Here is a 13035-nt window from a genome sequence, read left to right as displayed (position 1 = left end):
CCCTGTATAACCGAAACCCCGTACAACTGAACCCCCCATGTAACTGAACCCCTGTATAACCGAAACCCTGTACAACTGAACCTCCGTGCTACTCGACCCCATCTAACTAATCCCCGTGTTACTGAATCCGCATGTAACTGAACCCTCGTGCAACTCAACTCCCTCAAAACACTTTTCAGCCATTTCTTGTTAATTTTTTTATGTCTAAACTATTTAAAATTGACAACACTGTGCAAACCAAAACACTTTTCGGTCATTTCTTGTTAAAATTATCCAATCGCTAATTACCCCTTTTTTTTCTCCACCTTCAAATGTTCCTTTAGTCATTGCCCAGTTAACACTAAGATGTAAATTGAGTAATCCTCTCGCAATAAAAAACTAAACCAGATCAGACTCGTTTAACCGGATCAAAAAATGGCTCCCATACTAACTTGATTATTAATTGTACTTTAAGTCCTACATTCACTGGTTTATGAAAAGTGATATGGACTTCATTGAAAAAATAACAGTTTAAAAAAAAAAGAAAAAAAAGACATTTAACTTTTAAATTGCGTAAATATCTTTGGACCGGTAGCATACTATACCTATCAGAAAAACCTGTTTGGTACGGGGGCGCAAGCAAATTCATTAGAAGGACTATACTCGCATCCGTGATATTTCTTCTGGCAAAAAATGCAAAATTCCACATTTTTGTAGATAGGAGCTAGAAACCTCTGCAGTAGGGTTTTCTGATACTCGGAATATGATGGTGTGATTTTCATTAAGGTTCTATAACTTTTAGGTGGTCTTTCCCCCTTTTTTTCAAAAAATCAGCCAAATTTTCTCAGGCGCGTAGCTTTTGATGGGTAGAACTAAATTTGATGAAGCTTATATATTTCAAATAAGCATTAAAATGTGATTCTTTTGATGTATCTATTGGTATTTAAATCCCGATTTCTAGAGTTTTGGTTACCATTGAGCCGGGTCGCTCCTTACTTACAGTTCGTAACCACGAACTGTTTGATCTAAACAGTTCTAATTGTTACAAATTGTGATTCAAAAGAATTTATATAGACGAACAAAAGGAAAGACTAGTAATCTTCAGAAAAAATCAATTATGAATCAAATCTTCAATATTTCCCCTATAGGAAAAATCGATAAACAGACAAACGTGATAAATAAGCGTCTAAAATTGTATCCAGTCTTTCAAAATTTCTTACAATTACCAGATTGGTTTTCCGCTTCTCAAAAGACCATTATTCAAATGGTTTTACCATGAACAAATAAAGGTTCAAATGGATACATCCATTTATTTAGATAGTGAAAAAAGGTACAAAGTCTAGATATTTTGACCACATATACAGCGATCGTCATCAGTAGAAATAATAAAGTATTACAATTAAGTTTTTAAAAAAAGAGTAATTAACTGAACCGGTAGCAATGAACCGGTAGCAATTAAGCAATTGTCTACAGAATTCTCTACTCCTTTGGTTTTAATTTTGATCTCCATGTTGTTTGTTTTCTAATATTGCTGAAGAAGGGAAACAGTTGTCTTCTTGAAATATGCGTTTCGTGGTATGCAGTGTTTTGTTGGCCTTATAAAACCCAATTCTCGCTTCTCTTCTCCCTTTTTTTGTAAGGGCAGGCCAATATGGCTTAAGAAACTATCTTTAATATAGCCTAATGAATATTTCTCCAGTTTTTTACGTATCCAGGACAAAAATCTGATTCTAATTTATTAGTTCTAATTAGACTATTTTAATTTTTTTCAAACTCTTCAAAAGTTTTGAAAAAAATCCATTAATCGTTTCCTGGGATATTGCAGATACACAGTCCTGGAAACTGAGAAGCATATTGTATGATTTGATTGAGCTTAACATCTCCCTAAACATTGTCTGAAAGTTTCAACTTCATATCCTTAAGTCTTCCCAAGTAGTTGCTAACAGCATTTTAAAAAGATGGGTGCATATAGTATATATTGATTTGGTCCAACATCCCCTGAAAGTATCGATGAAAAATCATTAGCCAGTCAATTGCAAGATATTGCACATAAACACTTTTGACAACCGGTGTGCACATATTTACATTTTAATTATGTTCAACATCCCCCTCAATTCTGAAAGTTTCAACTTAATACCCTTATCTGTACTGGTATGAGCACAGTCGTATTTTCTTATTAAGCTCAAAGCCGCTGTTCCTTCCCAAGGCCAGAATATAATTTATACTTTACTGAAAAAATACAAATGGATGTGCCTTGTCAGTTTAATATACATATGCCGATATTTATTTCTTAAAATGTTAATAATCTTTTATTTATTAAAATTTTATAAAAGTTAAAATATTTAAAAATATTTTTTTTTCAGTAAAGTTTTTTTCTGGCCTTGGGAAGGCATAGCGTTTTGAGGCCTATTAATGATAATTTCTTCTCGTTTTGAGTTTGAATCGGTTATTTATTGTAATTTCCGTTCGGTTTGCGTTTGTTTTTTTTATCGTTGCTAATTTTTGATAGTTCTACGCTTGAAAAAGGGGAAGTACTTAGCGATTTAAGGAAAACCTTCATTAAATCACTGTATAAGAAAAGTGATAAAAGCGAGTGTGGTAATTAACAAGGCATTAGTCTGGTCTCTGTAGGTAGAAAATCAATCAGTAATATGATGCTTGTTAGATTAAAAGATGGTGCAGACAAAGCTATAAGAGAAGAACAGTGCGGTTTTAGAAAAGGTAGATGATGTGTCGACCCGGTTTTTACTCTTAGGATATTCTAATTGAGAAGTGCCTGAGTTATCAAACACCATTGGTCCTCAGTTTTATAGATTATGAGCAAGCGTTTGATTCTGTTGATAGAATTAAATAAAAAAAAACAATTTTTTTAAACTGAAAGTAAGGAACGACGTTAAAACTTAAAACGAACAGAAATTATTCCGTATATGAAAGGGCTGTCCCCTCCTCAATGCCTCGCTCTTTACGCTAAAGTTTTTTATTGCTTAAAAAAATAAGAGTTGTGAGTAAGTCAAACTTTAGCGTAAAGAGCGAGGCGTTGAGGAGGAGACAGCCCCTTTCGTATACGGAATAATTTCTGTTCGTTTACTTTCAGTTAAAAAAACTTGTTTTTTTTTATTTAATTTTTGAACGTTTTAGAATTAATGCAGGTTTTGATTTTGGCTCACCGTACATGAATAATTAAAACAAAATTTGCATAATAATTTTACTTTAATTTAGTTAAATCGCTTTCTCGAAACTTGCTTAATTTTATTTACAAACGTTTTTATTAGTAATAAATATATGTAACTTACGAATTAACTTACGTAACGAACTTCTATATTCGTATATTTTTATTAAGTATATTAGGGGGATCTCCTCCTATTCAATACCTCGCTCTTTACGCTAAAGCTTGAATTTTGTTTCAATTCTTTAAAAATGACCCCTTAATCACAAAGGCCGTTATTTAGAATAAATAGCTCTCATGAAAGTACTAAAAAATCTAAAAGAGCGAATCTGAAAGTACTAAAATCTGAAAGTACTAAAAGAGCGAAGTATTGACTAGAGGGTGAACCCAATCATACACGTAATATTTTCTGTTCGTTTTAAGTTTTGATGTTACTCCTTATTTTCAGTTGGAAAACTTGTTTTTTATATTTAATTTCTGATCTTTTTTTTAAATAGTGCTGGGAAATCTGGCGCCCCCTTCATAGCAATGTCCCGGCCCCCATGAAAACTTCCTTCAATGAAAGATCTTCCCAAATAACCCCGACCCATCCACCTCCCTACTACCATAAAAAATCCCCCCTGAAAACGTCTTTATACTACCAAACAACCAATACTTATTGATAAAATGGGGTAAAGTTAATATCTTTCAGCCCTCCCCCGGGGGCTTTGGGAACTTAAGTCATCCTAAAGGACATATATATCATATTTTCAACCATGCTGAACAAAATGGCTATCTCAAAATTTTGATCAGGTCACTTTGGGAAAAAAATGAGCGTGGGAGGGGGCCTAGTTGCCCTCCATTTTCTTTGGTAACTTAAAAAGGGAATTAGAACTTTTAATTTCCGTTCCAATGAGTCCTCCCACGATATTCTAGGCCCACTGTGTGGATACGATCACCCCTGGAAAAAAAAACCAAACAAACAAAAAAAAACAAATGAACACGCATCCGTGATCTTTCTTCTGGCAAAAAATGCAAAATTCCACATTTTTGTAGATAGGAGCTTGAAACCTCTACAGTAGGGTTCTCTGATACACTGAATATGATGGTGTTATTTTCATTAAGATTCTATAACTTTTAGGGGGTCTTTCTTCCTTTTTTTTGATAATCAGCCAAATTTTCTCAGGCATGGGTAGGACTAAACTTTATGAAAGATATTTGAATTCAGCATTGAAATCTGATTCTTTTGGTGTATCTATTGGTATCAAAAACCCGTTTTCTAGAGTTTCGGTTACCATTGACCCGGGTCACTCCAGTTCGTTACCACGAACTGTTTGATAGCTTCAGCGAGGATCTTATAGTTGTATGGTATACCAGACAAATGCATTAAAGTGATTAGTGCTATGGACGAGAATAACACTTCTGCAGTCAAGGTAGGAAATGAGGTTAGCAGCTGGTTTCGTATCAAATCAGGATTTAAGCAGGTTTGTGTTCTAGCCCCCTTTATATGGATCATTTTGATAGAACTTGTCTTAAAGAGCACAAGAAAGACAATGGGAGACCACAGAATCAAATGGGAAGGAAAAATCTCCTGGCCTTAGACTATGCTGATGATTTAAGCATCCTAGATGACAGTTTAAGCGAAATGAATGGACTTTTAGAGGTATTGCGAGTTCAGGGTGCTAGAATAGGTTTAAGAACTAATATAAAGAAGACTAAGTCACTGAGGCTAGGAGTACGTGAAGTTGAAAAGGCTACGTGAAGGAGTACGTGAAGATGAAAGGTTACCTAGGTAGTATTATTAGTCAAGACGGTGGGAGCAGTGAAGATGTTAAAAATAAAATAGCCAAGGCTCAGGGTATTTTTTCACAGTTAAAAAAGGTTTAGAAGAATAGGAAGATAAGTCTGCAAACTAAAATAAGAGTTCTGGAAGCTACAGTTATGACAGTGGTTAGATATGGCTCTCAAGCATGGGCGCTCCGAAAAGCGGATGAAGATTTACTCTAGTTTTCCAGAGGAATTGTCTAAGGATTTTTCTGGGTACCCGGCTGACTGACCGTATTTCTAACACTAGGCCGTACTAACTACTACTACTGCTAACAACTCACCGCATCACCAAGCTGCCTGAGGCCAACACAGCTACGCATGCTCCCCCTCCACCCCAATCTGTTCAAAGCGTCCCTCTTTACACCCGCCCACAAAATTCACATTTCCTTTAAATCTTTCTTTATGACGTCCTCCCGCCCCAGATGGGGACGACCTGCTTTCCGTTTAGCCCTAGACGGTTGGCCGAAAAAAACCATTTTTGGCAATCTATCATTCTTCATCCGCGCAACGTGCCCTAGGCATCTAAAGCTTTTTTTCATTATAGCCCTAGAGAGTGGTCTTGAACCCCATTTTTCGTACTGCCCATTGTTTGAAATACGGTCAGTCAGCCGGGTACCCTTACCAATCCTTAAACAATTTCTCTGGAAAACATCTAGGAAATCTTCATCCGCTTTTCGGAGCGTCCATTCTTCAGAGCCATATTTGACCACTGCCATCACTGTAGCTTCTAATATTCTAATCTTGGTTTGCATACTTATCTTCCTATTCTTCCAAACCTTTTTCAGCTTTCAAAAAACACCATAAGCCTTGGCTATTCTACTTTTAATATATTCACTGCTCCCACCATGTTTACTAACAATATTCCGTAAGTAAGTGAAGCTGCCCACCTGATCAATCTTTTCATTACCCAACGTCACCTTTTCATCTTCACTTATTCCTAGCCTTAATGACTTAGTCTTCTTAACATTAATTTTTAAACCAATTCTAGCACCCTGAACTCGCAAAACTTCTAAAACTTCATTCATTTTTCTCACAATTTCATCTAGGATGCTTAAATCATCAGCATAACCTAAGTCCAGGAGATTTTTTCTTCCCCATTTGATTCCGTGGTCTCCCATTGCCTTTTCCGTGCCCCTGAAGATAAAGTCCATCAAAATTATCCATATAAATGGGGATATAACAAACCCTGCTTAACTCCTTATTTAATCCAAAACCAACTACTAACCATTTCCGTACTAAGTGGAGTTCTATCCTGTTTCTAGGGCTATAATGAGAGAGAAGTTTAGATGGCTAGAGCACGTTTTGCAGATGAAGGATGACAGATTGCTGAAGAGTTTACTTTTCGGGCCACCGTCTAGGGTTAAACGGAAAACAGGTCGTCCGCGATCGGAGTGATAGGATGTCACAAAGAAAGATTTAAAGGAAATAGGAACTTTCTCGCAGGGTACAAAGAGGGAAGCTTTGAATAGATTGGGATGGAGGAGGAGCCTGTGTAGCTGCGTTGGTCTCAGGCGGCTTGGTTCTGCGGTGAGTTATTAGCAGTAGTAGTAGTGTTCTATCCCCATTTATATGGATGATTTTTATATCCTTTGTCTTAAGGAGCTCAGGAAAGACAACGGGAGAACACAGAATCAAATGGGAAAGGAAAAGTTTCCTGGACTTAGATTACGCTGATGATATTAGCATCCCAGATAAAAGTTTGAGTAAAATAAATGAGCTTTTAGAGGTTTTGCGAGTTCTGGGTGCTAGAATAGGTTTGAAAATTAATGTTAAGAAGAATTGACAATTAATGTTAAGATATTAGGTCACGAAAAAGACTAATCAAGATGACAATTTCACTTACCTTGGTAGCATTATTAGTAAAGACGAGGGAGATGTTAAAAAGTAGAATAGCCAAGGCTCAGTTTTTTTTTCCGAAGTTGAAAAAAGTTTGGAAGATATGGAAGATAAGTCCGCAAGCCAAGAATAAAATATTGGAAGCTACAGCGATGACAGTACATAAAATAATATAGCTCATTATTTTGGCACTCACAGAAACGGAGGAAGATTTGCTAGATGTTTTCAAGAGATATTACCTACGGATATTTGTTTTGGGTACCTGGCTGACTGACCGTTTTTCAAACAGTAGGCTGTACAAAAAGTGTGGTTCAATATAGATTTCTAAGGCTATAAGAAGAGAAAAGTTGAGATGCCAAGGGGTCTTTCTGCAGAGGAAGGATAATATATTGCCACAGATTGTTCTTTTCGGCCAGGGCTAAATGGGAAGTAGGTCGTCCGAGGTTTGAGTGGGAAGATGTCGTAAAGAAAAATTTAAGGGAATATTGGAGTTTTCCTGGGAGGGTGGGAGGAGGGAGGCTTTGAACAGGTTTGGGTGGAAGAGGAGCGTGCGTAGCTAAGTTGGCCTCGAGCGGCTTGATGCTGCGGTGAATTTTTAGAAATATTGCAATTTGCAGCTGATTCAGGAATGGTGATTATTATTATCATTAGTTGATCAGTAAAATACTATTTTAAAAACAAATTTATTGGAATTTAAAAAAAACTGAAGCCCCTTGAAAATAACGTCAATGTTTTGGCGTGACGACATTTTTGGCGGGTTTCAGGCTCTTTGGGAAAATTTCTGCAAAGTTATTTAACATTTTACTGTTAGGACCAACAAAAATCATAATTACCATTCCTGAATCAGCTACAAATGACAATGTTTTCTTAATAGACAGTTTTTTTTTTAATAAAATTTTTAAGCTTTTGGTTTCTATGAACTATTTTAATCCCTGTTAGCCCCTTCAAAGTATAATTTTATCTAGAAGTGATCGTTCAATTCGGAAAGAGCATAAAAAAGGGCATCAAGTTATGTACTCACGAAACGTCATCCTGACATTTTATTTTAGCTAAATTGTGTGAAAAATGCCAATATTAACCAGGGATGTATCCAGGATTTTTGTTCAGGGGAGACGGGGGACAAGGAACTTTAAAAAACGCATCTAAAATTTGTTTATATACATTTTTGTTAGGTTCTTACGAGCTGTACAAAGATTTCCAGGTAGGTTCAAACCTACTCACCATCATCAACCAGGATACGGCCTTGTATTTACCCCTTAACTCAACATAGGAACTGAGCAACATATCTTTGACGGAAAGTGATAATAGTTTGACTTAAATTTCGACACTTAAAAGCAACTAATTTAAATAAGGCATTTAAGATTTAGGTGTATATTCTTTGCCATATTTTCGAAACCCGGGCACTTGAACGGGTGCATCATGGGAAGTAGAAGTAGCACCTGCCGAATCTTCTTCTCAGTTTCAGTCAGTATAGTAACACAAATTGATTAGTTTTCAAAATGCGGAATTACTTCTGGAATTATATGTTCGTGGGGCTGCTATTTATGAAACTGAGTGACGGTAAATTTTAAGTATTGAAAAAATTCTAGATTTAGGCTTTTCTACTGTCTTGGAAAGTATTTGACAGCTGAAGTGAGCGAAACTTTCAGGAATGGAATTAAAGCTTGAATTAGGTCCATTTGTTGATGATATTACATCCCTCTCCAAAGACAAGGGCGTATCCACAACTTTTGATCCGGGGGTGGGGGGGGGGTGAAGAGTGGGATTCTTTTTTTTTGGGGGGGGGGTAAAAAGATCTACAAAACGGATAAAAAAAATTCTATGCATTTTGTTACTTTTTTTTGGGGTCAGACAAAAATTTCAAGGGGTTCAAACACATTAGCCCTGACTGTAGTGGTAAGATCTTTGAAGTGCTAAGATCTTAGGCCTGACTACTCTCAGTAAAAAATGTTTAAAGTTAGATTCCTCCACAAAATTGGACTTTGAACAGAGGTTACGATATACTTGAAAACCGATTAACATAGGCCTACTTACATACCTAATAACTAAGTACTTAACTACAATTGGTGCTAGTAAAGAAATACTCCTCCTCAGAAGGACACTCTAGCCTATAAGATTCTGAGCATGACTTTTAAAAACTCGAAAATCCTTACCTTTCCCTTTACTTTAACCTCCCCCCTCCTTAATTTTTAAATATATTGTTAAAATTATATATTAACTATGCGTTTCTTGGTACTGCTCTATTAACCGGACTCTTTCATATAGTGCTAGTTTGCTTAATGCTAATGAAATAAAAAAAAATAGGATGACTATATAATGGTTTAGAAACAAGTTTGGGCTATATATTTGCACATTAGGGGGTGGGGGTGGGGGTGGCAAAGCATATTAAATACGTAACCTAGCCTAACCTAGGTACCGTCCCCCCCCCCCAAAAAAAAACAACAAAAAATAACACTTTAAGTATCGTATACGCAATTAAAACCACGCTATACATTGTATTTCTCTACAGCGGTGTCTTGTATCATCCCGTTGAAAAACGGGCTTTTCAACGCGTCTCGAGTTTGAGATATAAAAAGAGTCTGGCTAATAGAACAGTACCCCTTTCTCTGTTTCTTGATTTCGTCGACATGACTTCTTTCCCGTTAAATCTATTTGAAGAAAAGAGCGACGTATGGAAAGTGCCTGAAAAGTTTGAGTTCTATGTTTTCCCATAGAATTTTATAATTTGGGTTTTATATTTTCACATTAGGGGAGTAGGGCGGAGTAAAATTAAGAGGAGCTCTTAGCAATGATATGAGTAAGCATTATAGGGTTTCCTTTTGAGGAGGAGTAATTGTGCAACAGCACCGTTAACTTTATTTGAGATACTTAGTTCTAATGCTTAAATACAACTTTGATGGAGGACTCGAATCACTTTTTTCGATTAATTGGCCATATTCTGCCTGAGTCAAAAGGGCTCACTATAGAGCCGGTTATGAAACAAGATTTCCCCCTAGATTTAATACAAAAAAATTCTTCAAAAATTTGTTGGTCTTGATAAGCTCCCGTTGGTCCCAGTAAGGCAAAATTTGAAATCTACTTGATTAATATCCCCCGTCCAATAATCCCCTGAAATTTTCAGCTTTGAACCTAAGTCAATAGTTTATACCTTTAGCTTTGCCCGAGATAGCCTATTGCAAATAAGGCCTTTTGACAAAGTGGATGCAAGTAGTGTCTTTTGATTTAGTTTATCATTCCCTTCAGCATTCCCTGAAAAATTCAAGCTAATACACTTTGCCGTTCCTGTGATATTGGAGATTTACCTTTTGACAACTTGGATAGCCATAGTGTGTTTTAATTTCAATCAGCATCCCTCTCCCCTAGCATTCACTGAAAGTTTCAACTTAATAACCATAGCAATTTTTCCAGTATTACAGATATGCTCTTTTGACAATGTAATTGCGGGTATTGTGTTTAGGTTTGGTTCAAGATGCCCTGAAAGATTAAATCTATTGCCCTTATCCCTTCCTGGAACACTGGAAACAAGCTCTTTTGACAACCTGGATACATAGTGTCTATAGGTTTAATTTAACGTTCTCTGAAAGTTTTAACTTTATGTTCCTTCATACCCTTTGTTGTTTCAAAGATAATGCAAATATGCCTTTTTTAGAACCTGGATGCATATAGTGTCTTTTGATCTGTGTCAAAATCTTCCTCGACTTTCCCTAAAACGTCCTCCTTAAGTAAATAGCGTGGATTCCTTAGCAGTTCTGAAGTTTTGCAGATACACCAATTAAACAACATAAATGCACACATTGCGCGTCCCTTAGTGGTTCCTTGGATATTGTACACACGCCCTTTTCCCAACATGAATGTACATAGTGTCTTTTGATATATTTAAACACCCCGCTCGACATACCCTGCAATTTCCTCTTTAATACGTTTTGTCCTCTTTAAGTCGTTACTAAGATATTGCAAATACTCCGTATGACAACCTGGATGTATTGGGTCTTTTAATTTGGTTTTTGATCCTCCTCAACATTCCCTAAGAGTGTCACCTTTATACCCTTACCCATTCCTAAGAAATTGCAGGTATCTGATTTTTACAACTCTTATGCGCTTAGTGTCTCTAGATTTAGTTCACCACCCTTCTCAAAATTTTATGAACGTTTCGGCTTAAGGCCCTTTGCTGTTACTGAGATACTTTACATACACCCTGCTGACAGCCTGGATGTACATAGGTCTTTTGATTAGGTTCTATATCCCAAACTATTCACCCTGAAAGTTTCAACTTAATGCCCTTAACCTTCCTGAGATGTTGCTGATACGCCCTTTTGACAACTTTACAAGCACATAGTATCTTCTGATTTAGTTCAACATTCTTTGAAAGTTTCACCTCAATACTCTGAACATTTTCAAACACCAAGAATCGAACATGCCTCCATTCCAATAATACAACCTCTACCATATGTAAACGATGGGCAAATAGTATAGTTTACAGCCCTTCTGTCAGGGGTTGTGGAGTCAATTCATCTCTTAAGGCATATATTGGACCTTTATCATTATGATCAAATTAAAGTATATAGCAAAATCAAAACTTAAAACAAAAATTATCATGTATTTATGTATGAATATAGGATGAATCCTTCAGTAAGCGATAATAGTTTAATAGATATAATAGAGATAATAGTTTAATTTGAATAATTATACTTTATTTTGAAAAGTAAATACTCTAAATGAGCTCTTTTTCTTAAAGAACTGCTGTGTAAAAGTTACATTTTGATTTAAATAATCGGGCTTGAAGGGAGAGGTAGTCCTTGACGCATTTAGGGTAAACCTGGACAAACTAAAAAAACAAACAGAAATTGCATGTGAAAGAATAAAGTCTACTCAAATTAAAGTATAGAGCTACATCAAAACTTAAAACAAAAATTATTTCATGCATGAGAATGGGCTGCTCCTTCCTCAACGCAAACGTTTACGCTAAGGGCTCTGTAGGCTAAAGTTTTATAGTGCTTTGAAATTTACTTCTCTTTCCAGTTCAACAGCTCTTGTGTTTGAGCGGCTCTTCTTAAAGGATCGGGACAAAAAGTTAAACTTTAAAGTAAAAAGATGGTAAGGTAGGGACAAGCAAGGATCAGCCCGCTACATAAGTGGAAACACAAATATTTTTGTTTTCATATCAATCGGACCTGTGCAAAATTGGGTCCCCCACTAAAGACAAAAATGGCCCACAAAAGTTTCGTTTAAGAACGTTTTTGGAAAGGTTTTTGAGATGTATAGAAGTCCCAATACTTGCTTCTCACGGTGTAAATGCTGGAGGAGGGGGTGAGGGCGAGGGGTGGGGAATCCCTCCTAACCAGTAAACTCTTTAGCACATGTATTGCCCCTTTCCAATAAAGTTTCACATTAGGATATGGAGTGTCATCCTGAAAAAACTTAAATATGCACTGTTCAACAGTTGACTCATGATGCCAATTTGAAAAGAAAAATTAAAAGAACAGGAAAATTAGTGAAGTTTTTTATCTTTCCTAAGCAATTTCATGGTAAAGTTCGGCTCTTTTGCCTCTTAAATTAGGTTAGGGCACAAATGATCACAAACAGATGCACAAATAGCGCCGTGGGTTTAAGTCATTTTTCGACTGCAGAGTATGCGGCAAGAGGAAAAGTCGTGGACGAGGTGATGACACAAATAATCACGAGCAGATACACAAAATGCGCCGTGGATATTGGCCCGTTGTCAACTGCATGGTATGCGGCACGGGGAAGAGTTGTACGTTTCAACAAGTCTAGCTAGCGTTGGCTTTCAGTAGCGCTTCCACTAATCCTGAAATTTTGGATAATTCAAGATGTTTTCAAAATTGTTGATCCAACGATGATTATCCTGTTTCCCGATATCTTCCCAAAATTCGCATTTCGCTCTTCTTCAGAGGAAACTTTCTGCAAGCACCAGTCGACTCTTTCAGGTCTATGCTCTTGCATCTATAAATGATTATATTCATTTAGATCTATGTTGCCACAATAAACGGAACAATGAATAAACAGAACGTCCTTGAATATATTTCGTAAATCCAATTACTTCTGATTTCCAAAGTCAGAACACGCACAATATTGTTTTTTTTATGTTATATGTATCGCGTATGTTGATGTTGCATGTATCAACACTGATGTTGTATGTATCATTACAAACTTTTGATGTTCTTGAGTCAAAACGAAAGGAAATCAGACAAGAAATGGGGTGAATTTTGGTGATTTTAAAAATTATTTCA

General features: G+C 36.3%; 1 protein-coding gene across 2 annotated transcripts in view; it reads left to right on the top strand.

The window, feature by feature from the left end:
- Positions 1 to 8241: 8241 nt before the first annotated feature.
- The window catches only part of LOC148943729 (uncharacterized), a 110726-nt gene continuing 105932 nt past the window's right edge, over positions 8242 to 13035 (top strand). For both annotated transcript variants that reach the window (XM_089101408.1, XM_089101409.1), the window contains exon 1: positions 8242 to 8347. In XM_089101408.1, the coding sequence (XP_088957534.1) occupies positions 8287 to 8347 (61 nt within the window). In that variant the 5' untranslated portion in view covers positions 8242 to 8286. The remainder of the gene's footprint in view (positions 8348 to 13035) is intronic.

This window comes from Artemia sp. Qi Xiang Cuo, chromosome 15, assembly GCF_049724085.1.
Source record: "Artemia sp. Qi Xiang Cuo chromosome 15, ASM4972408v1, whole genome shotgun sequence".
NCBI lineage: Eukaryota > Metazoa > Arthropoda > Branchiopoda > Anostraca > Artemiidae > Artemia > Artemia sp. Qi Xiang Cuo.
The sequence above is the reverse complement of the archived record's forward strand: the minus strand, read 5'-3'. Positions and strand labels throughout refer to the sequence as shown.